The sequence below is a fragment of the Hyla sarda genome, chromosome 4 (genome assembly GCF_029499605.1).
Source record: "Hyla sarda isolate aHylSar1 chromosome 4, aHylSar1.hap1, whole genome shotgun sequence".
NCBI classification, from domain to species: domain Eukaryota; kingdom Metazoa; phylum Chordata; class Amphibia; order Anura; family Hylidae; genus Hyla; species Hyla sarda.
In genome coordinates, this window is record NC_079192.1 from 269,165,610 (window position 1) to 269,182,051 (window position 16,442).

General features: G+C 41.6%; 1 protein-coding gene across 1 annotated transcript in view; it reads right to left on the reverse strand.

Moving 5' to 3' along the window:
- Positions 1-16,442, reverse strand: part of LOC130369210 (speedy protein 1-B-like) — a 45,638-nt gene that overhangs the window by 6,757 nt on the left and 22,439 nt on the right. Inside the window, exons 2-4 of the mRNA XM_056574134.1 lie at positions 2,124-2,287; positions 509-567; positions 285-367 (exon numbers count right to left, since the gene is read on the reverse strand). Of these exons, the coding sequence (XP_056430109.1) occupies positions 285-367; positions 509-567; positions 2,124-2,287 (306 nt within the window). The remainder of the gene's footprint in view (positions 1-284; positions 368-508; positions 568-2,123; positions 2,288-16,442) is intronic.

Sequence of the window (16,442 nt, forward strand, 5' to 3'; positions counted from 1 at the left end):
GCATACCCGCGGCCCGGTGGCCGCGGGGAGCCGAGCCCTTAGATGATATAGGGCTGCCGCCAGTCCCCCTTCTGGGAGGCCGGTGTGTTATCCCGGCCACCCGATTGTTTACAAGTTTTAGCTCCGCCCCCCGCACACCACCTGGCTCGGCGGCGCCGCCCCCGGCAACCGGGGAGGATGCCGATCCCGCCGCCCGGAACATATATATATATATATATATATATATATATATATGTGTATTTATATAGATGTGTATATATGCAATAACATTAATATAAACTCACAGCGCTGGAAAGAAGTAGGTGTTATATTCCTCCGTACGCAGGTTGGCTCTTCGGAAGTAGATGAGGACCATGGCCAGGAGATACTAGAGGGATGAGAAGAGTTAGAGGCTGGTAATACATTTCTTATCTAAATACATTCTATTATACAGTACCTGTATGTCTCCAGTATATCCCTGTATTTACTACTATCTGTACAACATCTATTCTTTCCCTTTATATACTACCTTGTCCGCGATCTTATAGCAGCTGTCCCTGCCTAGAAATAGCTGGATGTGTCCTTCGTCTACAAAAATAACAGAAATATCATTATTTTTATCTATTCAATCAATATCTTCTATACTATCTATAACAATTCTACATATAAATACATGTGTGTATACAGTCACTGACACATTATACACTATATTCCATACTATACATTGTACAGAAGCACCAGAGCAGGAGAGAGAAGGTTCTGTAGAGGGAACAGTATCTTTCCTGAAGAACATGGACCTCAGTATTAGGGCTATGATAATACTAATCTTTATTTACGATGTATATGTCTGTTTCATAGGGCCAAGATGGGGGGGTTGGCTGAGTAGGCACCTGCCTAGGGAACCACCATCTCCCTAGCCTTGCAGGGTGGCAGAACTGCTGGAGATTTCTAGAATTTTGGGTCTAGGGCACTTTCCCTGGTTGCAGGTTGGGAGAGGTGCAGGACCTCTGCCCACTGTCTCCGGCTCAGACACACACAGGGTAACATCACTCTGTGTGCACCAAGGGACGTCCATGTTGATATGCAGTAAAGAGAACGTAAACATGTATATATTTTTTTTTTTATTATATATGTATTTAATTTATTAAAAATTTTGGGTGACAGGGACATGTCTAAAATTGGGGCAACTATCTACCTCCTGGAGGGCACCTGTCTATACTGTGGGAAAAATGCCTACGTTTGGGAGAAACCTATCTGCACTGGGATCAACTACCTGCCTCCTGGAGGGTACCTGTCTACACTGGGAACAGCTATCTACCTCTGGGGGGGGGGGGGATCTATCTACACTGGAGACAACTACCTGCCTCCTGGAGGGCAGCTGTCTACACTGGGAACAGCTATCTACCTCTAGGGGGGAATCTATCTACACTGGAGACAACTACCTGCCTCCTGGAGGGCACCTGTCTACACTGGGAACAGCTATCTACCTCTGGGGGGGGGGGGGGGGGGATTTATCTACACTGGAGGCAACTATCTGCCTCCTGGAGGACATCTGTCTACACTGGGAACAGCTATCTACACTGGAGGCAACTTTCTACCTCCTGGAGGGCACCTGTCTACACTATGGGGCAACTGTGTACTAGTATTGAGAGCTAATATTCGAAATGCAAGCTTTTACCACGGATATCAGCACTTTGCGATTTTGCGAATATTTAGAATATAGTGATATATTTGTAATGTCAAATATTCGTTTTTTTATGCAAATGTATGTGAATATTTATGCAAATATTGCAAATATTTATGCAAATATCGGCACACTGGAGATATAATATGCAAATTTCATTACAAATTTTCGCATGAAAAAAACGAAAGAACGAACATAGTGAAATATTGTAAATTTGAATATGTCCCCTGCCGCTCATTACTACTGTCTACCTCTGGCGGAAACCTATCTACACTGGAAACTACTATCTACCTCCTGGAGGGCACCTGTCTACAATGGGAACCGCTATCTACCCCTTGGCAGAATCTATCTACACTGTGGGCAACTATCTACCTCCTGGGGGGGGGGGATAAGAACACTTTATTTTATCATGTGATAAAATATTATACTTTTTGTCACTGAAAGAAAAATGTATTGTTACCCAGGAGTCTGTAAAAAGCGGCCCGTTCCTCCGGCTGTAGGATGGCGTCATCAGTGGTCTCCCTCCGGTTGTCGTCTGTCTGCTCTCTCTTCTTCTTGGGCTCGCCGTCAGTCTCCTCCTCCTTTGGCTGGTCCTCCGGCTCCTCCTGGGTGGCAGATGCTGAACTGTGATAGAAGAGATAACATCTATAGTATTGGGCCTCATGCACCCGACCAAATAATGGGCCATCCCGGTTATAAGGAGCCATAATATGACACCATGGAAGTCTATGAGACCATACGGTACAACATTATATTTAGTGTTGAGCGGCATAGGCCATATTCGAATTCGCGAATATTCGCGAATATATGGACGAATATCCGTCATATATTCGCGAATATTCGCATATTCGTTATCTCCGTTTTATTTTCGCATATGCGAAAATTCGCGTATGCGAAAATTAACATATGTGAAAATTTACATATAGAAAATTGGCATACGCGAAAATTCGCATACACGAAAATTAGCATGTGCTAATTTTCGCATATGCGAATTTTTGCACGGCAGTCTCACACAGTAGTATTACAGCCTTCTTTACACCACACAAGCTGGAAGCAGAGAGGGATGATCACTGTGATGTGTATTGTGAAGAAAAAAAAAAAAAAAAAAAACGAATATTCGTAATTACGAATATATAGCGCTATATTCACGAAATTCGCGAATTCGCGAATATGCGATATTCGCGAATAATATTCGAATTGCGAATATTCGCGAGCAACACTAATTATATTCTCGTTACATCAAGCCACGCCCCCTCCATTCATGTCTAGGGGAGGGGGCGTGGCAGAATGCCATGTGTCTGCACAGATTAGCGGAGTACCCCTTTAAGAGTCCCTAGTCTTGCCCACCATATTTTCAGTGCTATCATAAGGCAATGCGGGTCTCCCGTGCAGGGATCAGTTTGATAGTCGGGCTCCTGCTGGAGCTACTAGGAGCAGAGGAACCTCTTCTAGTAGATTAACCCTTCATATACTTCAGTCAAATCATGACAGCTGCATGTGAGGAGTTTCCACACTGATCGCTTGTAGGGCTCTTAAAAATAAAATGTAAATAAAAAAAAACATCAACTCTTCTGAAAACAACATAAAAAAATGTAAAAAACATATTGAGTATCGCCACATCCATAATGACCCAAATAATAAAATAATTGAATTATTCATGCTGCACGTTGAGCGCTGTAAAAAAATTTAAAAAAAACAAAAAGAAAAAATGCCACATCCCCTCCATGCATGTCTATGGGAGCCGTCACACCCCCTCCCATAGACATCCATGGAGGGGGCGTGACGTCACTAGGGGGCATGGCGTGACATCACGACCACTGCCGCCAGAACTTGGCATTTGTTCAGAACACGGAGTACTGCGCGGAGGTCAGGGGTGTCCCAGCGATAGGGGATAGGGTGCCCATAGCAATCAATCAGCTTGTTTCTTTCATTTTTTACAAGGCCTCTGCAAAGTGAAAGAAGCGATCTGATTGGTTGCTGTGGGAAACTGGGAAACTTTTCCTCTGGACAGGTTTTGATAAATCTCCACCAAGATGCCTAGCGGTGGAGTACCCGTTTAAGTATTGCCGCATGCAGAAATGTCCAAACTATTAAAGTACAATGGTAACAAAACTGCCCGGTTAATGGCGTGGAAAAAAAATACCAGAATTACTGCATTTTGGTCACTGAAAAAAATGTATAAAAAGCGATCTAAAAGGCCTAAAAATAGTGGCATTATCAAAATAAAAATAGTGGCATTATCACATATAACACTGGGTGTCAGAAATCACAATTACCATTGAAGAGGCAGTTATCATATTTATTAAAGAGATTTTCCAGTGGTTTTCTGGGACATTTACATTTATGGTCTATCCACTACCGTCAAATCTTAGTTCCATTAAATTGAATGGGGGCTGTGCTGCAGTGTCCTGGCACCAGCATTTCACAATGACCCGAAATCTCTTCTCTATCTCCCGTCATTGGAGGAGATTTATCCAAACCTGTGCAGAGGAAGAGTGGTGCAGTTGCCCATAGCAACCAATCAGATTGCTTCTTTCATTTTTAAAAAGAAGCAATCTGATAGGTTGCTGTAGGCAACTGCCCTACTTTTCCTCTACACAGGTTTGGATAAATCTCCTCCAATGACGGGAGATAGAGAAGAGATTTCGGGTCATTTCCAGGTTTGGATACATCTCCTCCATTGTTTATATGTGAAAACCATCATGGGGGGAGATTTATCAAGACCTGTCCAGACAAAAAGTTGCTGTGTTGCCCATAGCAACCAATCAGATCGATTCTTTCATTTCTGAAAAGGCCTTTGCAAAATGAAAGAAGCAATCTGATTGGTTGCTATGGGCAACTCAGCAACTTTTTGTCTGGACAGGTTTTGAAAAATCTCCCCCCATGGCTCTGCCAAACAGCTGTAGGGCAGGGGTGAGGTGCCTGGTGTTGGTCCACCGCCAACAACACATTAATAGCCAGTCCTGAGGATGGACCATGAATGGAAAAGTCCCAGAAAACTTCTTAATCTAAATTCCTCTGGTGGTATGATACATATAGCTGCCGACTATAATAACATTGGGGGCAGTTATCACATATAACATTAGGGGGGCAGTTATCACATATAATATTAGGGGGGCAGTCATCACATATAACATTAGGGGGGCAGTCATCAAATATAACATTAGGGGGGCAGTTATCACATATAATATTAGGGGGGCAGTCATCACATATAACATTAGGGGGGCAGTTATCACATATAACATTAGAGGGCAGTTATCACATATAACATTAGGCGGGCAGTTATCACATATAACATTAGGGGGGCAGTTATCACATATAATATTAGGGGGGCAGTCATCACATATAACATTAGGGGGGCAGTCATCAAATATAACATTAGGGGGGCAGTTATCACATATAATATTAGGGGGGCAGTCATCACATATAACATTAGGGGGGCAGTTATCACATATAACATTAGGGGGGCAGTTATCACATATAATATTAGGGGGGCAGTCATCACATAATATTAGAGGGCAGTTATCACATATAACATTAGGGGGCAGTTATCACATATAACATTAGGGGGCAGTTATCACATATAACATTAGGGGCAGTTATCACATATAACATTAGGGGGGCAGTTATCACATATAACATTAGGGGGGCAGTTATCACATATAACATTAGAGGGCAGTTATCACATATAACATTAGGGGGGCAGTTATCACATATAACATTAGGGGGGCAGTTATCACATATAACATTAGGGGGGCAGTCATCACATATAACATTAGGGGGGCAGTTATCACATATAACATTAGGGGGGCAGTTATCACATATAACATTAGGGGGGCAGTCATCACATATAACATTAGGGGGGCAGTTATCACATATAACATTAGAGGGCAGTTATCACATATAACATTAGGGGGGCAGTTATCACATATAACATTAGGGGGGCAGTTATCACATATAATATTAGGGGGGCAGTCATCACATATAACATTAGGGGGGCAGTTATCACATATAACATTAGGGGGGCAGTTATCACATATAATATTAGAGGGCAGTTATCACATATAACATTAGGGGGCAGTTATCACATATAACATTAGGGGGCAGTTATCACATATAACATTAGGGGCAGTTATCACATATAACATTAGGGGGGCAGTTATCACATATAACATTAGGGGGGCAGTTATCACATATAACATTAGGGGGGCAGTTATCACATATAACATTAGAGGGCAGTTATCACATATAACATTAGGGGGGCAGTTATCACATATAACATTAGGGGGGCAGTTATCACATATAATATTAGGGGGGCAGTCATCACATATAACATTAGGGGGGCAGTTATCACATATAACATTAGGGGGGCAGTTATCACATATAATATTAGGGGGCAGTCATCACATATAACATTAGGGGGGCAGTCATCACATATAACATTAGGGGGGCAGTCATCACATAATATTAGAGGGCAGTTATCACATATAACATTAGGGGGCAGTTATCACATATAACATTAGGGGGGCAGTTATCACATATAACATTAGGGGGGCAGTTATCACATATAACATTAGGGGGGCAGTCATCACATATAACATTAGGGGGCAGTTATCACATATAACATTGGGGGGCAGTTATAACATATAGCATTTGGCGGGCAGTTATAACATATAGCATTTGGCGGGCAGTCATCACATATAACATTAGGGGGGCAGTTATCACATATAACATTGGGGGGCAGTTATAACATATAACATTAGGGGGGCAGTTATCACATATAACATTAGGGGGGCAGTTATCACATATAACATTAGGGGGGCAGTTATCACATATAACATTAGGTGGGGCAGTCATCACATATAACATTGGGGGGCAGTTATAACATATGACATTAGGGGGGCAGTTATCACATATAACATTAGGGCGGTATTCATCACATATAGCATTAGGACGGTAGTCATCACATATAACATTTGGGGGCAGTTATCACATATAACATTAGGGGGGCAGTTATCACATATAACATTAGGGGGGCAGTTATAACATATAACATTAGGGGGGCAGTTATCACATATAACATTAGGGGGGCAGTCATCACATATAACATTAGGGGGCAGTTATAACATATAACATTAGGGGGGCAGTTATCACATATAACATTAGGGGGGCAGTTATCACATATAACATTAGGTGGGGCAGTCATCACATATAACATTGGGGGGCAGTTATAACATATAACATTAGGGGGGCAGTTATCACATATAACATTAGGGCGGTATTCATCACATATAACATTAGGGCGGTAGTCATCACATATAACATTTGGGGGGCAGTTATCACATATAACATTGGGGGGCAGTTATAACATATAACATTAGGGGGGCAGTTATCACATATAACATTAGGGGGGCAATTATCACATATAACATTAGGGGGGCAGTTATCACATATAACATTGGGGGACAGTTATCACATATAACATTAGGGGGGCAGTTATCACATATAACATTAGGGGGGCAGTTATCACATATAACATTAGGGGGGCAGTTATCACATATAATATTAGGGGGGCAGTCATCACATATAACATTAGGGGGGCAGTTATCACATATAACATTAGGGGGGCAGTTATCACATATAATATTAGGGGGGCAGTCATCACATATAACATTAGGGGGGCAGTCATCACATATAACATTAGGGGGGCAGTCATCACATAATATTAGAGGGCAGTTATCACATATAACATTAGGGGGCAGTTATCACATATAACATTAGGGGGGCAGTTATCACATATAACATTAGGGGGGCAGTTATCACATATAACATTAGGGGGGCAGTTATCACATATAACATTAGGGGGGCAGTCATCACATATAACATTAGGGGGGCAGTTATCACATATAACATTGGGGGGCAGTTATAACATATAACATTTGGCGGGCAGTTATCACATATAACATTAGGGGCCCAGTCATCACATATAACATTAGGGGGGCAGTTATCACATATAATATTGGGGGGCAGTTATAACATATAACATTAGGGGGCAGTTATCACATATAACATTAGGGGGGCAGTTATCACATATAACATTAGGGGGGCAGTTATCACATATAACATTAGGTGGGGCAGTCATCACATATAACATTGGGGGGCAGTTATAACATATGACATTAGGGGGGCAGTTATCACATATAACATTAGGGCGGTATTCATCACATATAGCGTTAGGGCGGTAGTCATCACATATAACATTTGGGGGCAGTTATCACATATAACATTAGGGGGGCAGTTATCACATATAACATTAGGGGGGCAGTTATCACATATAACATTAGGGGGGCAGTTATAACATATAACATTAGGGGGGCAGTTATCACATATAACATTAGGGGGGCAGTTATCACATATAACATTAGGGGGGCAGTTATAACATATAACATTAGGGGGGCAGTTATCACATATAACATTAGGGGGGCAGTCATCACATATAACATTAGGGGGCAGTTATAACATATAACATTAGGGGGGCAGTTATCACATATAACATTAGGGGGCAGTTATCACATATAATATTAGGGGGGCAGTCATCACATATAACATTAGGGGGGCAGTTATCACATATAATATTAGAGGGCAGTTATCACATATAACATTAGGGGGCAGTTATCACATATAACATTAGGGGGGCAGTTATCACATATAACATTAGGGGGGCAGTTATCACATATAACATTAGGGGGGCAGTCATCACATATAACATTAGGGGGGCAGTTATCACATATAACATTGGGGGGCAGTTATAACATATAACATTAGGGGGGCAGTTATCACATAAAACATTAGGGGGGCAGTTATCACATATAACATTAGGTGGGGCAGTCATCACATATAACATTGGGGGGCAGTTATAACATATAACATTAGGGGGGCAGTTATCACATATAACATTAGGGCGGTATTCATCACATATAACATTAGGTGGGGCAGTTATCACATATAACATTGGGGGGCAGTTATAACATATAACATTAGGGGGGCAGTTATCACATATAACATTAGGGGGGCAATTATCAAATATAACATTAGGGGGGCAGTTATCACATATAACATTAGGGGGGCAGTCATCACATATAACATTAGGGGGGCAGTCATCACATATAACATTAGGGGAGCAGTTATCACATATAACATTAGGGGGCAGTTATCACATATAACATTAGGGGGGCAGTTATCACATATAACATTGGGGGGGGCAGTTATCACATATAATATTAGAGGGCAGTTATCACATATAATATTGGGGGGGCAGTTGTCACATACAACATTAGGGGGCAGTTGTCACATATAACATTAGGGGGGCAGTTATCACATACAACATTAGGGGGCAGTTATCACATACAACATTAGGGGGGCAGTTATCACATATAACATTAGGGGGGCAGTTATCATATATAACATTAGGGGGGCAGTTATCACATATAACATTAGGGGGGCAGTTATCACATATAACATTAGGGGGGCAGTTATCACATATAACATTAGGGGGGCAGTCATCACATATAACATTAGGGGGCAGTTATCACATATAACATTGGGGGGCAGTTATAACATATAACATTAGGGGGGCAGTTATCACATATAACATTAGGGGGGCAGTCATCACATATAACATTAGGGGGGCAGTTATCACATATAACATTGGGGGGCAGTTATAACATATAACATTAGGGGGCAGTTATCACATATAACATTAGGGGGGCAGTTATCACATATAACATTGGGGGGCAGTTATAACATATAACATTAGGGGGGCAGTTATAACATATAACATTAGGGGGGCAGTTATCACATATAACATTAGGGGGGCAGTCATCACATATAACATTAGGGGGGGCAGTTATCACATAAAACATTAGGGGGGCAGTTATCACATAAAACATTAGGGGGGCCGTTATCACATATAACATTAGGGGGGCCGTTATCACATATAACATTAGGGGGGCAGTTATCACATAACATTAGGGGGGCAGTTATCACATATAACATTAGGGGGGCAGTCATCACATATAACATTAGGGGGGCAGTTATCACATATAATATTAGAGGGCAGTAATCACATATAACATTAGGGGGGCAGTTATCACATATAACATTAGGGGGCAGTTATCACATATAACATTAGGGGGGCAGTTATCACATATAACATTAGGGGGGCAGTTATCACTTATAACATTAGGGGGCAGTCATCACATATAACAATAGGGGGCAGTCATCACATATAACATTAGGGCGGCAGTTATCACATAACATTGGGGGGCAGTTATCACATATAACATTAGGGGGGCAGTCATCACATATAACATTAGGGGCGCAGTCATCACATAGAACATTAGGGGCAGTTATCACATAAAACATTAGGTGGGGCAGTCATCACATATAACATTGGGGGGCAGTTATAACATATAACATTAGGGGGGCAGTTATCACATATAACATTAGGGCGGTATTCATCACATATAACATTAGGGCGGTAGTCATCACATATAACATTTGGGGGGCAGTTATCACATATAACATTGGGGGCAGTTATAACATATAACATTAGGGGCAGTTATCACATATAACATTAGGGGGGCAGTTATCACATATAACATTAGGGGGGGCAGTTATCACATATAACATTAGGGGGGCAGTCATCACATATAACATTAGGGGGGCAGTCATCACATATAACATTAGGGGAGCAGTTATCACATATAACATTAGGGGGGCAGTTATCACATATAACATTAGGGGGGCAGTTATCACATATAACATTGGGGGGGCAGTTATCACATATAATATTAGAGGGCAGTTATCACATATAATATTGGGGGGGCAGTTGTCACAAACAACATTAGGGGGCAGTTGTCACATATAACATTAGGGGGGCAGTTATCACATACAACATTAGGGGGCAGTTATCACATACAACATTAGGGGGCAGTTATCACATACAACATTAGGGGGGCAGTTATCACATATAACATTAGGGGGGCAGTTATCATATATAACATTAGGGGGGCAGTTATCACATATAACATTAGGGGGGCAGTTATCACATATAACATTAGGGGGGCAGTTATCACATATAACATTAGGGGGGCAGTCATCACATATAACATTAGGGGGCAGTTATCACATACAACATTGGGGGGCAGTTATAACATATAACATTTGGGGGGCAGTTATCACATATAACATTAGGGGGGCAGTCATCACATATAACATTAGGGGGGCAGTTATCACATATAACATTGGGGGGCAGTTATAACATATAACATTAGGGGGCAGTTATCACATATAACATTAGGGGGGCAGTTATCACATATAACATTGGGGGGCAGTTATAACATATAACATTAGGGGGGCAGTTATAACATATAACATTAGGGGGGCAGTTATCACATATAATATTAGGGGGGCAGTCATCACATATAACATTAGGGGGGGCAGTTATCACATAAAACATTAGGGGGGCAGTTATCACATAAAACATTAGGGGGGCCGTTATCACATATAACATTAGGGGGGCCGTTATCACATATAACATTAGGGGGGCAGTTATCACATATAACATTAGGGGGGCAGTTATCACATATAACATTAGGGGGGCAGTCATCACATATAACATTAGGGGGGCAGTCATCACATATAACATTAGGGGAGCAGTTATCACATATAACATTGGGGGGGCAGTTATCACATATAATATTAGAGGGCAGTTATCACATATAATATTGGGGGGGCAGTTGTCACAAACAACATTAGGGGGCAGTTGTCACATATAACATTAGGGGGGCAGTTATCACATACAACATTAGGGGGCAGTTATCACATACAACATTAGGGGGCAGTTATCACATATAACATTAGGGGGGCAGTTATCATATATAACATTAGGGGGGCAGTTATCACATATAACATTAGGGGGGCAGTTATCACATATAACATTAGGGGGGCAGTTATCACATATAACATTAGGGGGGCAGTCATCACATATAACATTGGGGGGCAGTTATAACATATAACATTAGGGGGGCAGTTATAACATATAACATTAGGGGGGCAGTTAACACATATAACATTAGGGGGGCAGTCATCACATATAACATTAGGGGGGCAGTTATCACATATAACATTGGGGGGCAGTTATAACATATAACATTAGGGGCAGTTATCACATATAACATTAGGGGGGCAGTTATCACATATAACATTGGGGGGCAGTTATAACATATAACATTAGGGGGGCAGTTATAACATATAACATTAGTGGGGCAGTTATCACATATAATATTAGGGGGGGCAGTCATCACATATAACATTAGGGGGGGCAGTTATCACATAAAACATTAGGGGGGCAGTTATCACATAAAACATTAGGGGGGCAGTTATCACATAAAACATTAGGGGGGCCGTTATCACATATAACATTAGGGGGCAGTTATCACATATAACATTAGGGGGGCAGTTATCACATATAACATTAGGGGGGCAGTTATCACATATAACATTAGGGGGCAGTCATCACATATAACAATAGGGGGCAGTCATCACATATAACATTAGGGCGGCAGTTATCACATAACATTGGGGGGCAGTTATCACATATAACATTAGGGGGGCAGTCATCACATATAACATTAGGGGCGCAGTCATCACATATAACATTAGGGGGCAGTTATCACATAAAACATTAGGGGGGCAGTTATCACATATAACATTAGGGGGGCAGTCATCACATATAACATTAGGGGGGCAGTTATTACATATAACATTAGGGGGGCAGTTATCACATATAACATTAGGGGGGCAGTTATCACACATAACATTAGGGGGGCAATTATCACATATAACATTAGGGGGGCAGTCATCACATATAACATTAGGGGGGCAGTCATCACATATAACATTAGGGGGCAGTTATCACATAAAACATTAGGGGGGCAGTTATCACATATAACATTAGGGGGGCAGTCATCACATATAACATTAGGGGGGGCAGTTATCACATAAAACATTGGGGGGGCAGTTATCACATAAAACATTAGGGGGGCCGTTATCACATATAACATTAGGGGGGCAGTTATCACATATAACATTAGGGGGGCAGTCATCACATATTACATTAGGGGGGCAGTCATGACATATAACATTAGGGGGCAGTTATCACATAAAACATTAGGCGGGCAGTTATCACATAAAACATTAGGGGGGCAGTTATCACATGTAACATTGGGGGGCAGTTATCACATATAACATTGGGGGCAGTTATCACATATAACATTAGGGGGGCAGTCATCACATATAACATTAGGGGGGCAGTCATCACATATAACATTAGGGGGCAGTTATCACATATAACATTAGGGGAGCAGTTATCACATATAACATTAGGGGGGCAGTTATCACATATAACATTAGGGGGCAGTCATCACATATAACAATAGGGGGCAGTCATCTCATATAACATTAGGGCGGCAGTTATCACATAACATTGGGGGGCAGTTATCACATATAACATTAGGGGGGCAGTCATCACATATAACATTAGGGGCGCAGTCATCACATAGAACATTAGGGGGCAGTTATCACATAAAACATTAGGGGGGGCAGTTATCACATAAAACATTAGGGGGGCAGTTATCACATATAACATTAGGGGGGCAGTTATCACATATAACATTGGGGGGCAGTTATAACATATAACATTAGGGGGCAGTTATCACATATAACATTAGGGGGGCAGTCATCACATATAACATTAGGGGGCAGTTATCACATATAACATTAGGGGGGCAGTTATCACATATAACATTAGGGGGCAATAATCACATATAACATTAGGGGGGCAGTTATCACATATAACATTAGGGGGGCAGTCATCACATATAACATTAGGGGGGCAGTTATCACATAAAACATTAGGGGGGCAGTTATCACATAAAACATTAGGGGGGCCGTTATCACATATAACATTAGGGGGGCAGTTATCACATATAACATTAGGGGGGCAGTTATCACATATAACATTAGGGGGGCAGTTATCACATATAACATTAGGGGGGCAGTTATCACACATAACATTAGGGGGGCAATTATCACATATAACATTAGGGGGGCAGTCATCACATATAACATTAGGGGGGCAGTCATCACATATAACATTAGGGGGCAGTTATCACATAAAACATTAGGGGGGCAGTTATCACATATAACATTAGGGGGGCAGTCATCACAAAGAACATTAGGGGGGCAGTTATCACATAAAACATTGGGGGGGCAGTTATCACATAAAACATTAGGGGGGCCGTTATCACATATAACATTAGGGGGGCAGTTATTACATATAACATTAGGGGGGCAGTTATCACATATAACATTAGGGGGGCAGTTATCACACATAACATTAGGGGGGCAATTATCACATATAACATTAGGGGGGCAGTCATCACATATAACATTAGGGGGGCAGTCATCACATATAACATTAGGGGGCAGTTATCACATAAAACATTAGGGGGGCAGTTATCACATATAACATTAGGGGGGCAGTCATCACATATAACATTAGGGGGGCAGTTATCACATAAAACATTGGGGGGGCAGTTATCACATAAAACATTAGGGGGGCCGTTATCACATATAACATTAGGGGGGCAGTTATCACATATAACATTAGGGGGGCAGTCATCACATATTACATTAGGGGGGCAGTCATGACATATAACATTAGGGGGCAGTTATCACATAAAACATTAGGCGGGCAGTTATCACATAAAACATTAGGGCGGCAGTTATCACATATAACATTAGGGGGGCAGTTATCACATATAACATTAGGGGGGAAGTCATCACATATAACATTAGGGGGGCAGTCATCACATATAAAATTAGGGGGCAGTTATCACATATAACATTAGGGGGGCAGTTATCACATATAACATTAGGGGGGCAGTTATCACATATAACATTAGGGGGCAGTCATCACATATAACATTAGGGGGCAGTCATCACATATAACAATAGGGGGCAGTCATCTCATATGACATTAGGGCGGCAGTTATCACATAACATTGGGGGGCAGTTATCACATATAACATTAGGGGGGCAGTCATCACATATAACATTAGGGGCGCAGTCATCACATAGAACATTAGGGGGGGCAGTTATCACATAAAACATTAGGGGGGCAGTTATCACATATAACATTAGCGGGGCAGTTATCACATATAACATTGGGGGGCAGTTATAACATATAACATTAGGGGGCAGTTATAACATATAACATTAGGGGGCAGTTATCACATATAACATTAGGGGGGCAGTCATCACATATAACATTATGGGGCAGTTATCACATATAACATTAGGGGGGCAGTTATCACATAACATTAGGGGGCAATAATCACATATAACATTAGGGGGGCAGTTATCACATATAACATTAGGGGGGCAGTCATCACATATAACATTAGGGGGGCAGTTATCACATAAAACATTAGGGGGGCAGTTATCACATAAAACATTAGGGGGGCCGTTATCACATATAACATTAGGGGGGCAGTTATCACATATAACATTAGGGGGGCAGTCATCACATATAACATTAGGGGGGCAGTTATCACATATAATATTAGAGGGCAGTTATCACATATAACGTTAGGGGGGCAGTTATCACATATAACATTAGGGGGGCAGTCATCACATATAACAATAAGGGGCAGTCATCACATATAACATTAGGGGGGCAGTTATCACATATAACATTGGGGGACAGTTATAACATATAACATTAGGGGGGCAGTTATCACACATAACATTAGGGGGGCAATTATCACATATAACATTAGGGGGGCAGTCATCACATATAACATTAGGGGGGCAGTCATCACATATAACATTAGGGGGGCAGTTATCACATATAACATTAGGGGGGCAGTTATCACACATAACATTAGGGGGGCAATTATCACATATAACATTAGGGGGGCAGTCATCACATATAACATTAGGGGGGCAGTCATCACATATAACATTAGGGGGGCAGTCATGACATATAACATTAGGGGGCAGTTATCACATAAAACATTAGGCGGGCAGTTATCACATAAAACATTAGGGGGGCAGTTATCACATATAACATTGGGGGGCAGTTATCACATATAACATTGGGGGCAGTTATCACATATAACATTAGGGGGGCAGTCATCACATATAACATTAGGGGGGCAGTCATCACATATAACATTAGGGGGCAGTTATCACATATAACATTAGGGGAGCAGTTATCACATATAACATTAGGGGGGCAGTTATCACATATAACATTAGGGGGCAGTCATCACATATAACAATAGGGGGCAGTCATCTCATATAACATTAGGGCGGCAGTTATCACATATAACATTAGGGGCAGTTATCACATATAACATTAGGGGGGCAGTTATCACATATAACATTAGGGGGGCAGTTATCACATATAACATTAGGGGGGCAGTTATCACATATAACATTAGAGGGCAGTTATCACATATAACATTAGGGGGGCAGTTATCACATATAACATTAGGGGGGCAGTTATCACATATAATATTAGGGGGGCAGTCATCACATATAACATTAGGGGGGCAGTTATCACATATAACATTAGGGGGGCAGTTATCACATATAATATTAGGGGGCAGTCATCACATATAACATTAGGGGGGCAGTCATCACATATAAC